The sequence below is a fragment of the Saccoglossus kowalevskii genome, chromosome 4, assembly GCF_978046115.1.
Source record: "Saccoglossus kowalevskii chromosome 4, keSacKowa6.1, whole genome shotgun sequence".
In the NCBI taxonomy this organism is placed as follows: Eukaryota; Metazoa; Hemichordata; class Enteropneusta; family Harrimaniidae; genus Saccoglossus; species Saccoglossus kowalevskii.
The window spans coordinates 40,114,465-40,136,239 of NC_140644.1; the positions used below are offsets into that span (position 1 = coordinate 40,114,465).

The 21,775-nt window shown below is 38.6% G+C and overlaps 1 protein-coding gene across 2 annotated transcripts in view; it reads left to right on the forward strand.

Annotated features, from left to right (window-relative positions):
- The first annotated feature begins 75 nt into the window (after nucleotides 1–75).
- The window catches only part of LOC102809985 (uncharacterized), a 77,405-nt gene continuing 55,705 nt past the window's right edge, over nucleotides 76–21,775 (forward strand). For both annotated transcript variants that reach the window (XM_085498120.1, XM_085498121.1), the window contains exon 1: nucleotides 76–246. In XM_085498120.1, coding sequence (XP_085354246.1) covers nucleotides 201–246 — 46 coding nt within the window. In that variant the 5' untranslated portion in view covers nucleotides 76–200. The remainder of the gene's footprint in view (nucleotides 247–21,775) is intronic.

Sequence of the window (21,775 nt, forward strand, 5' to 3'; positions counted from 1 at the left end):
GATGCTCATTTGTTTGGACGAGGACGCCCTCCGTTCACCGAATCACGTGATGTAATTCTTATTCTCCGATTGGTCACACTATATTATGCGTTTAAATTCTGGCGGTTGTATGCAGCGTTGGAATCCATCGTATTGTTTTGATTGTGTTTTTCTCAAGTTATTCGTCTTGTATCGGTGCGTCGTGCAATTAAACTGACCAAATGTCGTTCTCAAAGTCTGCCGTGAAGCGATTCAACGATATCACAAGTAAGTTTCTGTTCGTAGTGTCCTGTTTCTAGTCCGTAGTCGAGATAGTTCACGCTTTGTACCTTTCATGGCCGTGGTGGTCACCGTTTCCATTTCGTTTTCTCGCTTGTAGCTGACATGATATGATACTACTCAGACTGTATAATATGTCCTGAATCTCTGTCATACGAAGATGTATAGTATAGCCACTAATTCCAAAATTCAAATTTTGCGATTTGTGTTAAAAAGATAAATGATACTGTCAATAAAATAAGATCACATTAAATTGCGAAACTTTATTTTAGGTGGGCCACCTAAATTATTAGCCGAAGACCAACGAACAAACATCGACGCGCTTTCCGCGCGGTCCATTCCAATCAAAATCTGACCAATAGGATGAAGGCAGTTCATCTCAAAACCCCTACTGCCGCTAATAAATATTCAGACAATGTTCGTTCACCACTTTAATAAGTGCACTATCAGGTGAATAATACTGCACAAAATATTTGGTAAATGTTGTATGCCGTCTGGCAAGTCAAATATGCTATGTGAATAGTATTTAGAGTAGAAAACAGCGTACAATGTCGAACTGGTAATAGTGTTCTAACATTCGATTGTGGAATGGTGGTCGCCGAAAAAGATCAGAACGGTTCCGCAGTGACCTGGAAAGCTTGATTATTTGCATTTTTGGCCAAATTTCTCGTTATAAGTGAACTTTAGTTCCTTCAAATATCACTTATAGGAATTCATATATAGCGTTGAACATTTTTTGCAAAATGGGAATGCAACTTTAAAAGAAAACATTACAAACAATACAACTGGAAAAAGAAGATTGAACATATCTTGGGGAGAACCAATTTAATAAAACTATAGATACGAGATAAAAAACATCAATCAGTAAACTATCAAATGAATATAAACAGACCTGGAAAAGTCAAATAGTTAGTTGTAGTAACAATCAAAGCAAGGGAAATAAATTACGAACATACAGTTTATTCAAAACAATATTTAAAACTGAAAAATACCTAGAGGAAATAAAGGACTTTAGCATAAGAAGAATATTAACAAAATTCAGAATAAGTGACCACAATCTAGAAAATTATATTAGGACGAAGAAGGAAGCCAAAAGTGGAAGAAAAAGATAGAATATGTACAAAATGTAATGATAAAAAAGTGGAAAATGAAATCCATGTTATTTTAGACTGAGCGCTATAAGAAAGAATGAAAATTGCTGTTTATAGAATATAACATAATAAAAAAAGAGGATAGAATAAACAATTTTATAAACATATGTGTCTGTATTAAAATACATTCACTGTGGTCAGTTAAGGATAAGATCCACTATATGACAGCGAGGTAGGATATGACAGCTGAGATAGATTTTTATTATTTACATACGGTACATTTATGTCGCGATTATTTCAACTTTCCCGGTTCAGAAAGATCGTTAACTTTATGTACAGTCAAGACTCGTGACCTGCACGTGATGGAAATCACGTCACAGGGATCTTTGGAAATAACTGTAAGGCTACCGAGGTGGCAGTCTGAACCGGAGAAATGCTAAATGCATTCTATTATACACCAATCGTTTTGAATTGACTTCCAGTAGTTTACTGCGAATGTGTGGAACGTGACACTACATTGTGTAATTGAGTGGTGTCAATTATCCCTGTGCATCTAATGGTTCCGCCGTAAGTTCCAGCGTATTGTGATGTTAATCCCAGGTGTACGACTATATAATGCGTGAATGCCACGTCATTGAGGTTGCTTCTTCAAACATCACGGTGGAGGAAGACCCTTGACAAAGTTGGTCCCAGATTCTTGAAGTTGTGGTGACGCACATGGTTGTTCGAATATTCCCTGAAGACTAACCAGCGCTGGGTTTCTGCGAGCGAATGGTCTCGACGCGTAACATCGTTTCTTCGTCAATTCTGCTATCCTGGCGGTGACTACACTCCGTTTTCCGTACAACGAGCGCCGACTTCCATCACGGACATAACCACAGGTCGTACGGACACAACTGTGAGTCGCATGCTCCCCACACCCACACTTTCCATTAGTCTAGGGCACTAGCTGTCAAGTGTTTAATTATTGTATTTTTGTGAAATGCATTCTGTATCTTTTATGACTATTCTATTTTACGTGCACAAACCGGTTAATTAAGACAACAATTGAAACAGGGAATGCCGTATTTTGTTTGAAAGTTGTGTTGCTACACCACGAAGTCTATTTATTATTAATCTTATAGACTATCATTTATTATAAGTTACCCGCTCGTGCTTGTGAGCTCTGGGGCATTTTTCCATCACATGCGCTGGTGCTCATAACCCCGAGCGAACCGTATATATTTATTTCCCTTGTTTAGGGAGCGGTTAATGTTATTTGTAATGCATTTGTTTTCCGTGATTAATTAAATTCATTTACCTGTTACTGATTAGTTCGTCTTCTCTAGTATGCTGTGTTTGTATGTTTGTATTCCCAAACATATTGCTGAACTGGTCACAACCATTCTATACATTCAGAGGTATAAACAATTCATTTGGTACGGGTAAAAAAAAACTGCAACACGAGTGATATTTGGAACCCGACATTTAGACCTATGTATAATTTATCCAAATATTTAAATCAACCTCGTGACAATATGCAACAATAGTTTTCCACTAGATAAATACCTAAAACAAACAATATACAAAAAATAACGTGTTTTTTTTTTTGTAATTCTTTAAAGTATTGTTATTGTAATTTTCTCTTTATTGTTGTATTTTTTTTACCATACATTACCCACAGATGGTAATTGTTGAGTAATAAAGTTATTATTATTATTGAATTATAAAAATATAATTTTTAACATGTATTTAAATCAGACCTACAAATGTAAATTCCTGCCGCAGACAAACGTCCAGTGTGTTACTCACACTATTGGCCAACATATTTGGATTCTATACATTCACAATCAAATATGAGTGTGGAGTTCATTATTTTCATAGGATGTTCATCACATGACGTGCTAGGCTAACATAAGATTCATTGCATTGAGGATTTATAAGATAAGGATATGCAACTTCCATAACCATGTGCTGTTATCTGCAATGAAGATCTCATGAGAAGAGAACCCTTGCAATTTGCAAATGTTTGAAAACTATTTTGTTAGTGCATGTCAATCACGCATAGTCCCTAGCAATACCATCACTGAATGCACAGTGGATGTGTGGAAATGTTGGATGGTGTAAAATTAGTGAGATTATCGCCTCATTCAAAAACTAATAAGGATAAGGACTCTACCAAAAACTGTCTGAAATGAACACGACCATTTCTTCAATAATTTGCATTAGGATTTCTAGATATGTACGTTTCCCTTGCAAATTAATGAAAAGTGTGCATTTTTATTTTATTGACTACTAATACTAGTACATTTGATTTTTTTCTTACTTTTATTTTGCTATTCAAATCTTTTCAATAAAATTTGTTACCATATATATCAGAACGGTATTTTGAGCTACGATGAATAAACATCACCCTTTTTTGGGTATTTCACACATTTTTATGTGTGAAAAGTAATTTTGTCAACAATAGCATAAAAGAAAGCCATATGGCAAAAGTCAAGGAAATCTGGAAATCTTGCATGTTGTGACTGATGTGGTAAAATGGTGCATGTAGTAGGACACAGTTGTGAAGAATGCTTTCAAGTTCCAATTTGTCTATTGACTATCTTAAATAAACTTCAACAGCAATAAAGCATAAATCATATATATTATGCTGTATGTTAATTTTGTGACCTGTCATCCTGACTTACAATTTTGTATTTTGAGTTTGCTCTCTGATACATATAAATCAACATGAAAATCATCTATGACAAGAGAAATAGTTTTTCATGTGTCATTTGTTTGGGTTGTTTTCTTTGATGTCGTCTAGTATTGAAAGACACATTCACAGTAGACTGAATTCATTTGATATTTTATTTTTAGTTCCCGTTCGAACAAGTCCGAAAACGGGGACTATTAATTTGGGTTTGTTCCGTTCGTACGTACGTACGTCCGTCCGTCCGTCCGGATATATCTCGGACACCTATTTACGGATTTCATTCAAACTTTACATGAAGACACTACATAATGTCTTGCATACATATGCAATGAACATTTCTGTTTAAATTTTGTACAAAGACAGTATACCAATAGATATATCAACATGAACATTAATTTTGGAATTTGATTCAATGCCCAATGCCCAATGTCCAATTCTTGTGTAAAAGTCATAATTTTTTACAAATCCATCTCCTATTAATGGTTTCAATCTAATCTCAATGACTTCATCAGCATCAAATTAATATGTCAGATCACAAAATTTTGGACAGGGACTGTGTCATTAACAATGACTTGTTGTACCGGTATTCAGTTTTCAATTTCTCAATTTCACTCGCCAACACTACTTTTTTGCTTTTACTCCATGGAGTAATGGATCTGCATATATTCTATTAATTCTCAGTAATTCACAGACGAGTAAAAAGAATAGTTTAACAACTACAAGTATTTACGTTATTCAATGCATGACACCCAACTTGTTTCACTAACAGTCAGAAACAGTTGACTGCGAAAGAAAGTGGGCGTAGCTACAACTTGGTATTTTTTTTTTAATTTTACTCGATGATGATTTATTATTTATTTGAATTTTTTTTACACAGATGTGTCCATCTCAGGGCAACGAAACCAAAAATAAAACCCATAAATACGTAGGTGGGCATTTAACAGGCACTTTAATAGATTGAAAATAAAAAGATGAAATACAAAATGCTTGGTTAGTTTTCATGTTACCGTACTTCCCCGAGTATAAGCCCCTCCCCGAGTATAATCCCACCCCTCTGTTTTTGACTCCCATGTGCGAAGCACAAAATGGGAGTCTTTGCAGTTAGTGTGTCTGTATGTGTGTATGTGTGTATGTGTGTATGTGTGTATGTGTGTATGTGTGTGTGTATGTGTGTCCGACTGTTCCACTGCTATCTCAAGAACCATACATCGGTTTTTGATGAAACTTGGTGCATAGATGCTCTGGGCCAATGCGCAGATTTGATTAGGTTTTGGTAAAAATCCATGCTCGTTAATTACCTAATTTGCATGATAATTAGTTAATTTTTAGCTGTTCTATGACTGTTCCACTGATATCTAAAGAACCACTCATTGGATTTTGATGAAACTTGGTACATAGATGCTCTGAACATATGCGCAGATTTGATTAATTTTTGGTAAAAATCCGTGCATATTAATTACCTAATTTACATGATAATTAGCTATTTTTTAGTGGTTCCATGACTGTTCCACTGATATCTAAACAACCACTCATTGGATTTTGATGAAACTTGGTACATAGATGCTCTGAACTAATGCTAGGTTTTGATTAGTTTTTGGTAATAATCCGTGGATACTAATTACCTAATTTGCATAATGATTAGTCAATTTTCGGTTTTTCCACTGATATCTCAAGTACTAATCATCACATTTCAAATGAAACTTGGTACATAGATGTCATACGACACTGCACAGACCTGATAGTTTTTATGGTAATATAAGTACATATTAATTACCTAATTTGCATAATTAATTAATTTTCAGCATTTGATATAAGTAGTTAGCATTACATTTCAATGAAACTTGGTACTTACATACTCAAGGACTATGCAGAGATTGATTGTTTTCGATAAATATTTGTGCATATTAATCACCTAATTTGCATAATTAGTTAATTTTCAGCTTTTCCATGGGTATCTCAAGTACTAATCATCGCATTTCAATGAAACTTGGTACATAGATCCTTTAGGACTATGCAGAGACCTGATTAGTTTTAGGGTAAATAATTGTGCATATTAATTACCTAATTTGCATAATTAATTTTCAGCTTTTCTACTGATATCTAAAGTACTAATCATTTACATTTCAATGAATCTAGAATTATGCAGACCCAATTAGTTTCCGGTAAATATTTGTGCATATTAATTACCTAATTTGCATAATTAACCAACTTTCACACTGATATCTCAGGTACTATACATCACATATCAATGAATGTACATGGATGCTGTAGGACAATAGACAGACCTGAATAATTGTGGGTTACAATCTGTACATATTAATTACCTAATTTGCATAATTAACCAATTTTAAGCTTTCACACTGATATCTAAAGTACCGTAAAAACTCCAAAATTTCGACCGGTTTTAAATAATTGGCGTTAGAAATGTGACATGTTTTTAGAGTCGTGGCCGAGTTGTAACTCAAAATCTAAACAAAGTCATCAATCAGTGAGTATTATGACAAGCAAAACAAAACATCAAGACGCGCAGAAGAGGTCAGCACAAAACTAATAGGTCAAAAGACAAAGCTGTCTCGCACTACCTAGGAAAACTTGCGAATGTTCGAAGTACAGGTACCCATTGGACAAAAGATACATGGAAGTTTAGCAAACTATCTCCCCGACCCAGTGCAATGTATCCGGTTAGAATCAAAGCTCACGTGTCCCTTATTTGAGGGACCAAATTCTGCCGTAAATTCGCCCTTGGATTAAAAAATAAAATGGGATTTAAGAAAATAAAATGGGACTTTTAAGGTGTATTTTGGCGTCATTTTTCGGACATTTCAATCAATCCTGCCGGCTAAAATAGAGTCTAAGTTTTACCGTAGTCATTGACGTCTGTCTATTCAAGAGTACACGTGTATGATTTTTATCGTGACTAGCGTGAGCGGGTAAGCTTCCTTTCGAGAATGAGCTGTTATCACTGTGAACAATGTTAAATTATTCTTCAGATGACCAGTTTATTTTTTAAAAACAACTAATTTTTTTATTTAAAAAAAAATCATGCCGTTTTCGCATCAAAATCCAAGCCAAAATATCGTACTACAACATCAATCTCTTCGCATTGCGTTCAATAACATTAACATATTTAAATAAGCTATGGTAATTTGAACACGTTGGCATCATCCAGCTTTTTGATTGGTTAATTAGCGATTTGACCTATTTGACCTAAGAGAACATGGCGGATATCCTACAGCATCAAACGTTTATACGAGACCGGAATCATTCGCTTACGATGAAACTTAGTTGACTTTTATTTGTATTTCATAACCATTCAACAAATTTATTTTGTGTACATTATTATAATCACTACTGAGTACAGTAATAATCAACAATTCAGAAACGCAGCATGCCGAGATTTTTGTGTTCGTTTTTATTTGAAACTTCGTTTATTTAGAATATATTTTCGTTACCAATAAAATAAAAATCTCTCAGTCAATCAGAAACCCGGATTCATGCCTTCGAGGAAGGTCCCGTTTGAACGCTCACATCGGTTTTTTTTTTTCGTTTGGGGGAAAACTAAAACTGGTCGCAATTTTCGAATAAGAATGAGTCGGCAATTTTTAGTGGAGTCGAAAATTTGGAGGTAAATAAAACACCGAAACCCGGCAAATAAATAGCCAATCGAATTTTTAGAGGGGTCGAAATTTTGGAGTTTTCACGGTACTAATTATTCCATTTCAATGAAACTTAGTACAAAGATGCTCTAGGACAATGTACAAACCTAATTAGTTTGGGGTAAAAATCTGTTCATATTAATTCCCTAATAAGCATAATAATTCATAATTTTTTGGTTCTAATCACATTTCAATTAAACTTGGAGACATAGATTTTCTGTTACATTGCGCAGACCTCATTAGTTTTACACTCAAATCTGGTCATATTAATTTTCTGATTTGCATAATTAGTTTTCAGCTAAGTAATTTCGAATTATATTTAATGTGTCTCCAATACTCTCAGCACATGGGAGTTCTTTCTAAGCTTTCTTTGATTAGACATTCAACGAGTTGAGGGCATCCCGAGTATAGGCCCATGGTGTTTTTACCGGACGTCAACGACATTTATTAAAATATGCATATAAAAAGTGTATTTGATTGCATAATAATGATTGGTATGGTAGTTTGGTTCCTGCTTTTACAAGAAAACTTGCATTAATTTCAGAGTGCATGGCGGGAGAACGTACGAAACACGGTTGGCACCTTTTTTATTCTGTTATTTACTCAGGATGAACCCAGATGTTGCAATACTGAAGTAATCATATTTCTTTGAGTAGTAGTTTTAAAAACTCCAAAAATGTGATCGTCAAGTCGTGAAACCTGGTCATTGAACATAGTTTTACTTTTCCGAATATTCATGTCCATTGAGACTATCGTGAACGAGCAAACTATTCTTTGACATGACTTGTTGGCGACCGTAAAAAGTGTAAATACTTCCTCCACGCTCAGTTTACCTTTTGAAAATTGCAAATCAACAGCTTTAGGGAAAAAATTAGCGTTTTTTGTCAAAATAAGATCGCTTTTTAACATCGCGGTAATTCATTTCCACATTGCGTTGAAAAAAATACTTTGTCAATAATCGGAAAACTTCGTCTGTACGACACAGCATTTTGATTGGTTAATGAAAGACGTGATCTGTTAGGTCAAAGGAAGTTGTTCAGGTCAAATCATGATGAAAAACACCATGGCGGAAATTGCTTTGTATCGAGTTTGCGTACAATCAAAAACAAAGATAATGATAAAGATCTTGCCTTCGGCAGTGTTCCCACAGACCCTACCCATCAAAAAGACGTAATATTTCTCCGAGACCGGCACTGTACTCGAAAAATGTAATTTGGATAATTTTTCGTGGTTGGGAAGATGGTTAAAATTTTAAACCCCCCAAAAATTATCTTTTCTGAGGTGGTCCTCGGGTATAAGCCCACTCCCTAATTTTCTTGATTTTACATGTTCAGGCCCCGGGGCTTATACTCGAGGAAGTATGGTACCGTTAAAGTCCTATTACAAGCCGCTGCTTCTATTACAATTATGCAAATTGGGCAGTGGAGTGAGATTTGCAAGTTTAGGGTGCGGCTTCTATTAGGTACTTTTGGAAAATCACAAATGGGCGTGGTCATATTATCAGTGGTAAAAGTTGTACAAGTTCTGAAAAGACAGTCGATCATACCATCAAACGGAATGGCGATAAACAAGAAAAAAAACACTCATTCACCCACTCGAACACAGACATGCATGATGCATGTTTATTATAACGGAATATCTCTTTTTGGAGGATGTGTGTGGCCTTGAAAGGGGCCGTTTGGTTTGGGTATTGTTACCAGTATTCAGTCTTCGTCGTCACTGTCATCGAATATATTGGCAATTTCTTCCGCAATAGCTTCAGTGTCGTAGTCATCGTCGTCGTCGGACTGGTGGTCATCAAAAAGAAGGTCATCTTCCGTGCCATCGAGATTGTTTGATATTCTAGGCTTCACAAATTATCGCTGAATAGTGGTTTCAGACAATTTTTCCCAAGCCTTTGATACCCATGGGCACTTTCTTTTGCCAGCTGGGGTAAATTCAGCTTCCCCTTCTTTCATCCATATGTCCCATAGATCGTGCATGCTTTCTTTCATTGGCATATTTATGCCAATATCGAGAGGCTGTAGAATGGACGCAAGACCTCTGGGAATTACAGCCACATTGATGTTCCGCTCTCGGAGTGCAGCCTTCATATTGTCGTAAGGTGAACTGTGCAGGAGTCCCAAACCAATAACCTTCTGCTGTTGTCTTCCCGGTGATGAAACATTACTGGCCAATCAATGTTCTCTGGCGAGTGGACAAAGTATGACGATGTTTGAAACTATGCAACCATCCATCTGAAGCTTTAAAAGTTGCGCTTGTAGAAACTCCCAATACTTGTCGCTGCAACTGTTTCCTGTCACTCCATTACCATTTGTTTGTTGACTTTCAAACCAGGGGTTTAAGACGGGCACAGCGCCCCTCTTTAATTTATCTATTTATCTATCTATTTATTTATCTTCAGTGCCCTCCTTTGTTTTTCGGTGAACAGCTGTTTCACGAGTCCCGGAAGATGTCCCGACGACGTTGTTGAGAGATCTCTTATAAATTGACAGGTGATAAAACAATGAACTAAGAGACAGATAGTGGCATAGGTGTCAATACAAGTAGACCCGAGTTGTGTATTTGCGGAAGATGTCCAGACTACTCCACATTGCCGCTAAATGAGCGACTTTGTTGCTGTTCAACGGAATATTTGGCTACCGTTCTCGCTTTCACTGATTGGACAGCCTGGCAACTACAGTAAAATAACTAATTTTTACTGAGTTTAAATTTCGCTGATTTGCCATTTCAGGCATATTCAGTGGGTTTTAAATTTACAGTTTTATCATTTAGATAATGTGTCCTATGCTAAATTGTACATATTCATTGGGTTTTAATTTAGCGCATTTTCCAGTCAGCGAAATAAGCAAAATTAAAACCCAGTGAATAATTAATCCTTTTACAGTATTTCGCTGACTGGAAAATGCGCTAAATTAAAACCCAATGAATATGTAAAATTTAGCATAGGACACATTATCTAAATGATAAAACTGTAAATTTAAAACCCACTGAATATGCCTGAAATGGCAAATCAGCGAAATTTAAACTCAGTAAAAATTAGTTATTTTACTGTAGTTGCCAGGCTGTCCAATCAGTGAAAGCGAGAACGGTAGCTGTCAATGAGTTCCTTTTTGAATGGGGCTGGTTCAGGTGCAATATTCTTGGGGTAATTCGTTGTACCGCTGTACTTGTACACTGATTTCCCCATATCCTCATCAAATTTTCTTTGCAGTGTAGCTGTCATCATATTCATGGCCCACTTGTTTGACTTTTCCACGTATTGCTTTCTAACAATCCACTGTCGTGTAGCTTTTGGACATGCCGCAGTCCACTGAAGATTGCCTGTTGCTGTTCTACGCTGTTCACGGCCAACATTGTTGTGGTCCAGTGCAGCAAGCTGGGTTCTGGCAATCATTTGGTCATGGTCAAATTCCTGCCTTTTAAATTGAGGCAGTACTTTAACATCATGCTGTGATATGTTTCGAGCTGCCCCGTATGGCAAAACAAAGTAAGATACTTCAAGTCGCGTAGTATCAACTTGTTTAGTATGACTGTTTCCAGTGCTTTGTGTGCTGGGCTTCCCCATTTCAGCCATTTCTTTCTCCTTTCTTCACACACCAAGATTTGTGGATGTGAGCAACTTGTGACCTTTATGCCAGGGAATTTGTGTTGATTACATGTGTGGTAGACAAGTGACTTCCATCTTTCAACAAGTAAATCTGGATCCTCTTCACAATGGCGAGCAGACCACCATAGATGGTTGGTAATAGCTTTTATCCATGGCAGCAATTCTTTGCATCCTTTCTTGTTAGCAGCTGTGGTTAATTTTTTTTAATACTTTTGCTGAAGTGCCATACATCAAATTGGTGTTGGATTTCAGGATATTCTTTTGATATCATTGAACGTATCTGCACTTGCCTGTCAGTTGCTAGTGTGGCAACTGGTATAGGAACTTCCTTCATTACTTCCAGTGATCTCTTGCACCCTTCTTTTTCCATCCTGACGGAGCTACCTGTCTCAGTACTTTGGACCACTTGAAAGTCAAGAATACTGCCACTTTCTTGCTCCATGATAGTGTATGTACCATACTTGGTGGAGTACCCTGGTGAGTCACACCTTCCATCACCTGCAAGTTGTACACTTCTTCCTTTATACTTTGCGAAAGCTTCCTCTTGATGTTGTTTCCAAGTTTCATCTATTGTAGGAAGTAGATATTTTCTCTGGTTGACGTAAAATGTCTGTTTGGAAAAAAACTGTAAATTGAGAAGGCTCGCAAAGTTATATGTGTATAAGTCTCACCGCAATAAAGTATAGCTGCTGAGGCAAGGAGATTAGTTACAGGCATCTGACCAATAACAGGTTGAGAAAGCCACTGAAGGATGGAATGCCCATTGAAACAAAAGTCACAGATAAGTGGGATCCATTGATTACTTTCTTTGTTTCATCAGGACACGAGGGTTGCCCACAACTAGTACAGCAAATAAATGAGAAAAGGATGTCTAGTGCAGACTCGTGTACAATAAACTTCTTTTCACCAACAAGTGTCTGTGCCAGCTCATCTTTTGTAGTCTCGTCTTCTATTTCACTGTCAGACTCTGGAACATATAATTCATCTTTTTCTTGAGACTCGTGAGACAGCTCGGAGTTCATGGACATGTTCAATAGATTGTCATCAACCTGTTCTGCACCTGATTGTGAGACTGTTGCTGGTGAGACATGATGTACTGCATCTTCCTAATCTAATTTAGTAACAACTGCAAGACGCCACTTTTGACGAATGTCAATGTCGCTATGGATTATGACAATGTCACCAACATTGATCACGTTGTGTTTCGATCCTTTGGCCAAATAACGTTCACGAAGAGCGCGGTGAGGTACCCGGTCGACCAGTGTCTCCAGAATTGCGTATGTAGTCGAGAGAGGTGTTCATAGCGTTTGTTGACATGTTGATGGTCGGAATACGTTGGATCTATAAGTTCCTCGTCAGTTACTGCGGTATATGGTAACTGGGTCATCGTCCTTCCATGAAGAAGGTGGTTTGGGGTCAGCGCGACCTTGTCATCGAGACTTGAGGAAATGTAAGTTAACGGTCTGTCGTTGAGCACGGATTCAACTTCAGTAGTGACTGTGGTTAACTCGTCGAACGTAATAAGAGACCGTCCCAATGTTTTCTTAATTACGTTTTTTGTGAGTCCAATCAATCTTTCCCAAAAGCCACCAAACCATGGAGCACGCTTAGGAATGAATGTCCATATCACACGGTGAGATGCTAAGAATTCTTTAATGTCGGGATTGTCAATTAATGTCTGTATTTCACAGGCGGCGGAGAGAAACGTAGAGGCATTATCCGATACTAATCGACTCGGTAGCGAACGGCGCGCGGAAAATCGTCTAAAGGCGTGTATGAATGATCGTGTTGACATATCAGGTACGAGCTCCAGGTGGATCGCTCGGGTGACAGCGCAAGTAAACAGGCATATGTATGCTTTGCTACGTATTCCTTCTGTCGATTTTGTATATAAATGTCCCGTAAAATCGACACCTGTTATAGTAAAGGGCGGTGTAATATTGACGCGATATTCCGGCAATGGTGCTGGTATCGGATTGGCGTAAGGTTTACCAGTGACCTTGTTACAGGTCATGCACTCGTGAATAATTTTGCGTACAATTATCCGTATTTTCGGTATCCAGTAACGTTGGCGAATTTGGGTCACTGTAGACTGGACCTATTCGTGCATGAGTAGTTCATGAGCTTTCATAATTACAAGATTTGTAAACTTATTATGTGGAGGCAGTAAAGCAGGGAATTTCGTAACAAAGTCTAACGGTGCGTTGTGTATGCGGCTACCACAACGCAGGGTGTCTTCGTTATCCAGAAACAAGTTCAACGATCGCGTATTTGGAGAGAATGTACGACGTCCCCATAATTAGTGCGTTGTAGGTCAGTGACCCATTTCTTCTCTGCCATATTGATTTCTTCGGGAGACAGTTGAACGTTGTTATTGTTTGATGACCTCTTTAATTTGTTTACAAATCGAAGTACGTACGCGGTTATTCGTAGTAATTTATCCAGTTTGTTATAGTTGTTTATATCCACAATGTTATGTACGCCAATATCGTCCGAAACTGGGTCAGAACCAGTATTATTGTCGCACGTAACAATATTCCGGGAAGGCAAATATAATCCAGGGGTAAAATGACTACTTAATCCCTCCGTGGGTAGTAGCAGGTCATTTTTGGTGGTTTCAACAGCGGAATGCAGGACGTCTTTAGCCGAAATAATATTTCCTTCATCTGACACTGCAAATATTCGTAACCAATGGACACACAGGCCATTTGTCAGTATAGGGTAACCAAGAGAGTCCACTCCACCATAGATTGAAAGAAATCCCCCTTGTTAACAAATCAGCTGGGTTGTCATCTGTTGACACACATTTCTTGACACAATCAAATCGATTAATTTCGTCAACTCGATTTTTGACGAAAACAGGTAGAGGTTTGTTACCATTAATCCAGTGTATCACGATCTGGTTATCACCCCACAAATAACATTGGGTAATATTGTACTTTGTATTAAGTGCTTTTAATACGTATTGGCTCAAACGTGTAGCAATGAGCGCAGCCATCAATTCTAGGCGTGGTAATGTAATGTCACGTAAAGGTGCGACTCTGGATTTCGATGTGACCAACGAAACACGATCCATATGTTTCAGGTAAATGACGGCACCGTACGCACATAGACTGGAATCTGCAAAGGCATGCAATTCACACTCGGGTTTCAGTTCTTTAGTATCAAAGTATGTTCTTTTGATATTAAGTGATCTTGAGTCTTCGATATCTTGGGAAATGTGACTCCAAAGAGCACAAAGGTCATCATTTAATGGTTTGTCCCATGATAACTCCAGTTTCCATAACATTTGAACAAACAGTTTAGCCTTTATTAACACCGGAGTTAAAAATCCAAGGGGGTCAAACAGAGAAGCAGTAAAGCTGACAACGTCTCGCTTGGTGATTAATTGTCATTGTAGGAATGTTATTAGGTTTAAAATACGTTAGCGTGTCTGCGTTTGTATTCCTATGCATACCGAGAATAGACGCATTCGCCGCAGTATCTGCTAAATTATCAGAGGCGGCACGGTCTTTGATGAGTTGACTGTTCGCAACTTGAAACTACCTGTGTTCATGAGATCATTAGCTTCTTTGTAGTATTGTATGGCCTCCTCGTTGTCATGAACACCGTCGATTACGTTGTCTACGTAAATATTAGTCGCGAGTTGACTGGCTGTTGAGTCTGGGTCAGCTTCGGCTAAGGGGTGATCTCATATTCAAACACCTGGGTCAAACCTGGGTTAACCCGGTCTGCCCTTGCTAGCCCTAATCAGACCTACTAGACCTACAATATGCAAATTAGTAGTAGGTTTGAACCTAACCTCCGGATTAACTGTCCATTAACGCCCCCACTGAAAACAAACAGAGAACAAAGAAGACAGACCTAGGGAAACCTAGGTTTTTCTTACAATACTGTTTCAGCCTGGTTTCAGTAGGAAAAAAATAAGATGTATACTATGGAGCTCCACGTTCATACTGAGTTTTATATTTTGAAGTGTTAAGAATTACAGCAGCGATTTTTTTTCTTTGCAAGTCTTGTACATGTAAATGCTAATAAAAAACAAACTTGCATATGTTTCACAAATCTATTTACATCATGTCATTTATAAGTGTGATGAAAAGTATATTTATTTATTTCTGTGATTGGTAATAATAATCAGTTTCCCACAACTTACATTTTGGTTTGTACCAAATACAATTGTTATTCAATTTATCTGGAATTAATTACAGACGTGATGGTTTGTTATATTTTGTCATTGAATGTGAATCAAGTGATACCATAGACCCTCTCTATTGTGATATATATGGTGAATTAATGTTTGAAACAGAACAGGGAAAAGATGCACTAGAATTTTAATGAGCAGCTTCTTAGGATAAATTACTTGCGTTATATATATTTGGCATAGTCAGTAAAATAAGTTTATCCATTAAGCTAACTGGTACATTTTGTCCACAACAAGTACGGTCAGTTTTGTGCCCATGTCAGTTCATAAATTCATAGAACACATTTTTTGGTTAAGTTTGTAAAGTCTGTGAGACTGCGAGTTATCAAAATATGATATTAAATCGATAATGGCAACATTGTGTTTTACGAAGGCATCTGAAAACCACAGTCCCTCTATCACTGTGTGAAAACTAAAGTCGGGGTTAACGCTACGACTCCGGCGCTACGACCACCGTAACATTGTCAGCTGACGGCATTGCGGGGGAATTACGGGTATTTACCGCTGCCGATATCTTACTTTTTTGTGACAAAATGCACACATTTCGAACCCCCGGTTAATTAAAAATAAACGATTATTTTAGAAAATACATCGAAGTACAGTGCTTTGAGGGGACTGTGGGCGAAGTAGGCAGCGAGGTGTTGTTTTTAAATTCACCGCAGAAAATCACGCACTCAACGCAGCCATCTTGGTTACCTCAATCAGAATTTCTCCTTCTCACCCAGCATGCATCGATTGCGATATCGTAACGTGCACTGTGTCGCCCTGGGCGACGGTCTTAGGTACAAGGCACTCTATGAATAAGGTATTTTCAGAGGTCAGGGTTCGTTTTTTGTAAGCCTGCAGATGAATAGCCTTAAATAATCAGCGTGAGCCCATTTAATTTAATTTTCTGTTTTGATACTTCGTGTCACTGGCAATTGAATAAGAAAAACTGCAAATAAAGCAAATCGAAATAAATTTTCATGGCGTACGCTGCATTTGTTTTTCTGGATTTTGCGATGACGCACTCCTGAAAGAACTGTTTGAAAATTGAACGCGCAACAGCGGTAAAGGCTTGAACACTGTAATGTAAGTCTCAAGTGCAACTTTGTATCAACAAATGTTCGTCTTCTGATACTTATTAGCTGTCAGAGACACATATCAATTGTCCAGCCCAATGAAAAGTCTGATTCACGTCCTCTGCTCAATTTGCGACTCGAGCATAACAGTTTATCAAAGCAAAACAATTTATTCAGCACGCTGTTCACCGATGTATGAAAGAGTGTTTTTTTAGGCAAGACACACGGTAAAATGACTACTGTACACCAATAAATCGACACATTTTAGAGACAACTATCTAGTCTTCAAAAAGCAATGTAAACGCTGTCAATCCTAAAAATAAACAACAGCTTGAATGAGGTGTGAATGAGATCGGTTCGAACCGCAGTTTTATGCAAATTCGTGCGGTCGTCCTGAACCGCACTGTCTATTGTTTAAACTTCCAAACCGCAAAACTGGGTTTTGTTCGGGCGGTTTGGGTTTTCGTAGGTTTGACCCGCATGTTTGAATATGAGATCACCCCTAAGTGGGATTGAATCACTGCGTTCAATATGAACGGTGAACATACTGCTCCAAATAAGACCGCATCAAATTGGTAGGTAATGAAATCACTTTCCGGGTCATTAGTGTCCGAGAGCCATAAGAATTTCGTATACTTTCTCTCGTCTGCATCAAGTCGAATGTTCAGAAATGCCTTTTCGATATCGCTAGTTAAAGCAATGTTGTTAGCTTATCTTAGCAATATGCTCGGCAAATTGTTTATCAACGAAGGGCCAGTCTGCAAACAGTTATTTAGACTGGGGCTGTCCGGAGAGGCTTGACAAGAACAGTCCTAAACAATACGAATGGAGGTCGTTGCAGAATCCTTTTTAATGGCGCGGTGCAGTAAATAGTGTCCGATATCTGGATCGGGGTCATTGACCTCAAAAATGAAACCGCATTGTTTCTGTTCGCTAATAATGTCATCGTATTTTGCGATAAGTTCCGGGGTGAGTCGACGAATCATACTCAGTGTGCGGCGCGTCGTCACGGCATAGTTTGTTGGTAATGGTGGGTGGTCTTCTTTCCAAGGTAATTTGGCAGTGTATTTCCCTTTGTCGATCGAAAGATAAGAGTCCGCATAGGTTTCCAAAGTTAACAGTTCATAGACTTCCGGGTCGTCTTTTATTCCAATAAGCTCTAGATCCCACACATTTTGGATATTTGCTTCGTTCTCAGGGTGAATGTCAGGAATTATGTCCTCCGTTTTGCGATTGAAATTAGGAATAGGAGAACACGTTAGAGGCTCTGAAATATGATTCTCTGTGGTCATGACGTGTAGAATACGTACATTAGTATCCACGGTACGGCTCATACCAGACGGGCCTGATAACAAGTAACCGAATTTTGATGAAACCGCGGTTGGACCAGTCTTGCCTTGAATTACTTGTGAACCAACGTATGACCAATACAAGTCGGCTCCGATAAGTATGTTGATCGGCCACGAGTTATGTGTCGATATTGGGTGCGCGAACTGCAAACTGCGTAAATGTTCCAATTGGTGAACCTCTGGCGAAATATGATTATTCAATTCTGCGGATATCTCTGGAATAATCATGGCTTCAAAAGATGAAGTGTGACCAGAAAGTTCATGAACAGTTAAAATGGTGAACGTCATGGCGCGAACATTAGAGGTAGTGTCCCAGAACGTGGATAATTTGACGTGTCCTTTTCTCGTAGGTTTCGCGGCGATTTCTTGTGCGGACTTTTCGGAAATGAATGACTGGTTCGCTCCTTCATCAAACAGGACGTCAGCGTTAATAGGTGCGCGATTACCGTATGCGACGGGAACTAGCGCGGTCTTCAGTAGTACTGGGCCACTTTGAATTTTCTCTCGAGTTGGCTTAATCTTTGCGTGAGTGACAGTAACTTGACTTGTGTTACTGTCTCTTGTTGACATCTCGGATAATGACCTCAGAGGTGGTTGGGTCATTGTCTTTGTGGGGGTTTCAGAATGAAGCGCTGTATGGTGTCTTTTGTTACAAAGTCTACATGAGAATTTCGATTTACAATCAGAAACACGATGCTTACCCAGACAGTTGAAGCATAAACGGTCACGTTTCACAATGTCTAGTCTTCGATTGGTATCTCGGACGACGATACATGTCAAAGCGAAGTGGTTTCCCGGACAGAATGGGCACAACTTCTGAGCTCTCGTAGCGTTGTGAGTTCGTGGCGGTCGATGTTTAGACGACTGTGTTGAAGTGTGAAACGCGGCGGTGATGACCGGTTCGAGTGTAAGTGACGACACTTCTTGTAAAGGGTCGCCAGCACTCAGAGCATTGATTTCCTGCAGAATCGCGACTCGTAACTGTTTCAGTGTCCATGCCAAGTTACCGTGTTCTCGGGCTATTTGTAAACAAATGTTCTGTGGAATCTTATCTCTTATCATAGGGACGAGTAATTCTCTATATGAACTTTCTTCCTTTCCCACCGACTGGAGCCCTCGGACGTGTATTTCCATTTGATCGTAGAAATGTCTGAGGCTTTTAACATCGCCAGTGGGTTTAGCGAGTGTCCAAAGTGCGGTCATATGCGCGTTGATAATTTGATGAGTTTGTCCGTATCGTTCGACTAACAAGTCGATGGCGTGGCAATAATTTCCATCCGTGAGAATGAGTCCGGCGATAGTGTTCGCTGCTTCGCCTTGTAGCATACTACGAAGGTATGTGAACTTTTGGACCGGATCAAGAGAGGTGTCTGCGTGGATGGCGGACTTAAAGATGTCGTATAAACTGTGCCATTCAACAACGTTACCTGAGAATGTTTGTAACTGTAACTTCGGTAGCGAAATAGTTTTCCTGGTTGGCGTAGACGAAGATGTAGTCGAGGCGTCGGTAGCGGCGTTTTCGTTGGAAGGCTCAGGCGAGGATTTTACACTTTCCGGTTTGCGATATTTCTTCACAAATATAGAAATCAAATGTTTTTTGTCGTAGATATCGGCCTGATAATCCCAAGATGCTTCACTCACTGACTCAAAGTCATCGTCAGGTGTAAGATTTAGTATAGTGACTTCTAGATCTGCCAGTAGATTGTACTTTGTCGTGAGTTGATCGTAGAGTCCCTCTAGTGAATCGAGCGATGCGTTTTTGTCGGTACCCTCGTCTTGGAAGTGTGCGATGAGGTTGTCGGCTCTCGTAAATAGACGAGTCCTCTCTGTCCTCGTCGCGATCTCATGCGTTTGCGAAGTGTCTCTGCATCAGTTTCGGTGATGTTACCGGTTCCTCCAGCGGCTGGGTTTTGTGATGTCTCGTCTGGCATTATCGATGGTTAGATCCTGGTCTCGGCACCAAAAATGTGGGAGAGTAGTTTGTGGATATGCTACTGCTCACGCTAAAGGCAATTATAAACGACAGAGAGACACACGAGCGTAGTTTACGTTAGCAAAAACACAGTATTGGTTTATTGCAATACAAAGTAAACTGACATAGAGTACTGAGGCAACTGGTAAAAACATGAAATGTAACAGAAATCATGGGTATTTATACCCTTTATGCGAACGTGAAAGGAAACACATTAGGCATAAACTATGTAACTAAGTTTCAAATATAAGCGGCAAAACGAGGCCGAACTGTGATTGGTCAAAGTTAAACACTTGTGATAGGCTGCTCACTTCACCACCAGAATCCGTAGTCGGATATAAAGGGAGGACGATTCGAGATAATTTATCATGGATTGACTCCGCTAAACATTTTTAATAGCATTGCTCGTTCATTTAATAAGAAGCACAGGTGCATAGTGGGAGGGCATAGTAACATTTAATGTATAATTCTGCCTTCATAATTACCTGGGTACTCATTTTTCGAGACTAGAACAGTGGGATAAGCATTAATCAGTTCCCGCACCTGTGTAAATAAAAATAAATAAACATTAGAGCGGAAAATGAATTATTACAGATTGAACATATCAATTATCATAGCCAAACACAAATTTTAGAGTAATAATATAAAAATGTACACTGAGCACAATACAATATTGTTCGATACTCGTTGGCCCGAAGTCATGATTGTCAGTTCATTTAATAACGCAAACTTAAATTTATAATAGTTAGGTCGTGTACCGAGTATGATGTATCGGAAGAGAAAGCTTGTGAGTTGGAAACAGCGAGGCGCTCACCGTGACTGTAAACCGGCACGGGTGTTACAAGCTAAAACGAATAATGTCGATAACCAGATCGAGTCATCGAGTCACTAATTAAATAACTACTACTAACTGCGTATAGATTTGGTCGTTAAGCAATGCAAAGGGCGAAAACGGTTTTCCAAATGCACACAAACTTCAGACACCTTCGGCGCCTTGGCATTTTACAAAGACTGGCTCATTTGCATACGAATCATAACACGCAGACGACAGGATTCATGACGAGGATTCATAGTAGAACTGCTCAACATTCGCATGTTTATAAAAATGACAATCTATATTTTTTTTAGTAATTAACACATTCGCGATCTATCCTTTTATTTCGGGGAGAATCCTTGCCGATAACAGGAAAACGTGTTACCCGCCAGAGGTTTCCCCCAGGGATTCGTTCGTAAAAATGTTTAGGCGCGGCACAAATCAAACGCAAAATCACGGGATGTTTTTTTTTGTTTTTTTACGTTCTTGGCGTTTGTGATTCATTCCAAACTAAAATAATGATAAAATAATATACCTGACATAGTGAACAATAAATAATTGCCCGACGAATAAAGGCTGTAATTTTGAAATCCCGGCGGATGTATTGCGGGCGGGCAGTGGGGTACTAATAAACACCAACAATACAAACATTTGTTAGCAGTCCATTTGTACACGTCAACATAAACAAGCAAAACACAACATAATGTCGCCTTCGGGTGTCACCAAATCTCACCAGACTATCAGGAAACTACTTTAGTTTCAGCCAAATAATTAGTTGTCTGGGGTTTAAGTGTTGTTTTCCCGGCAAAAGAAAAAAACACACTGACATACGTCAAACATTTCCACGATTTGCACATTGCTCTTTTTAAAAAAAATGTTTCCAACATTTATACTCACGGTGTCGATTTTACTATCATTCGAACAAAGTAACATCTACAAATTTAGAAAGTTTTCTTGGTAATATTACCTCACATTTTGCTCTTCGATTGCGTTAGTCGAGTACTGCTTTACTTTCATTTTTCGCAGTACGAATGTACTTAACGGGGACTGCATCAGGTTTCAGTCGTTTTCATGTCGTCTGAT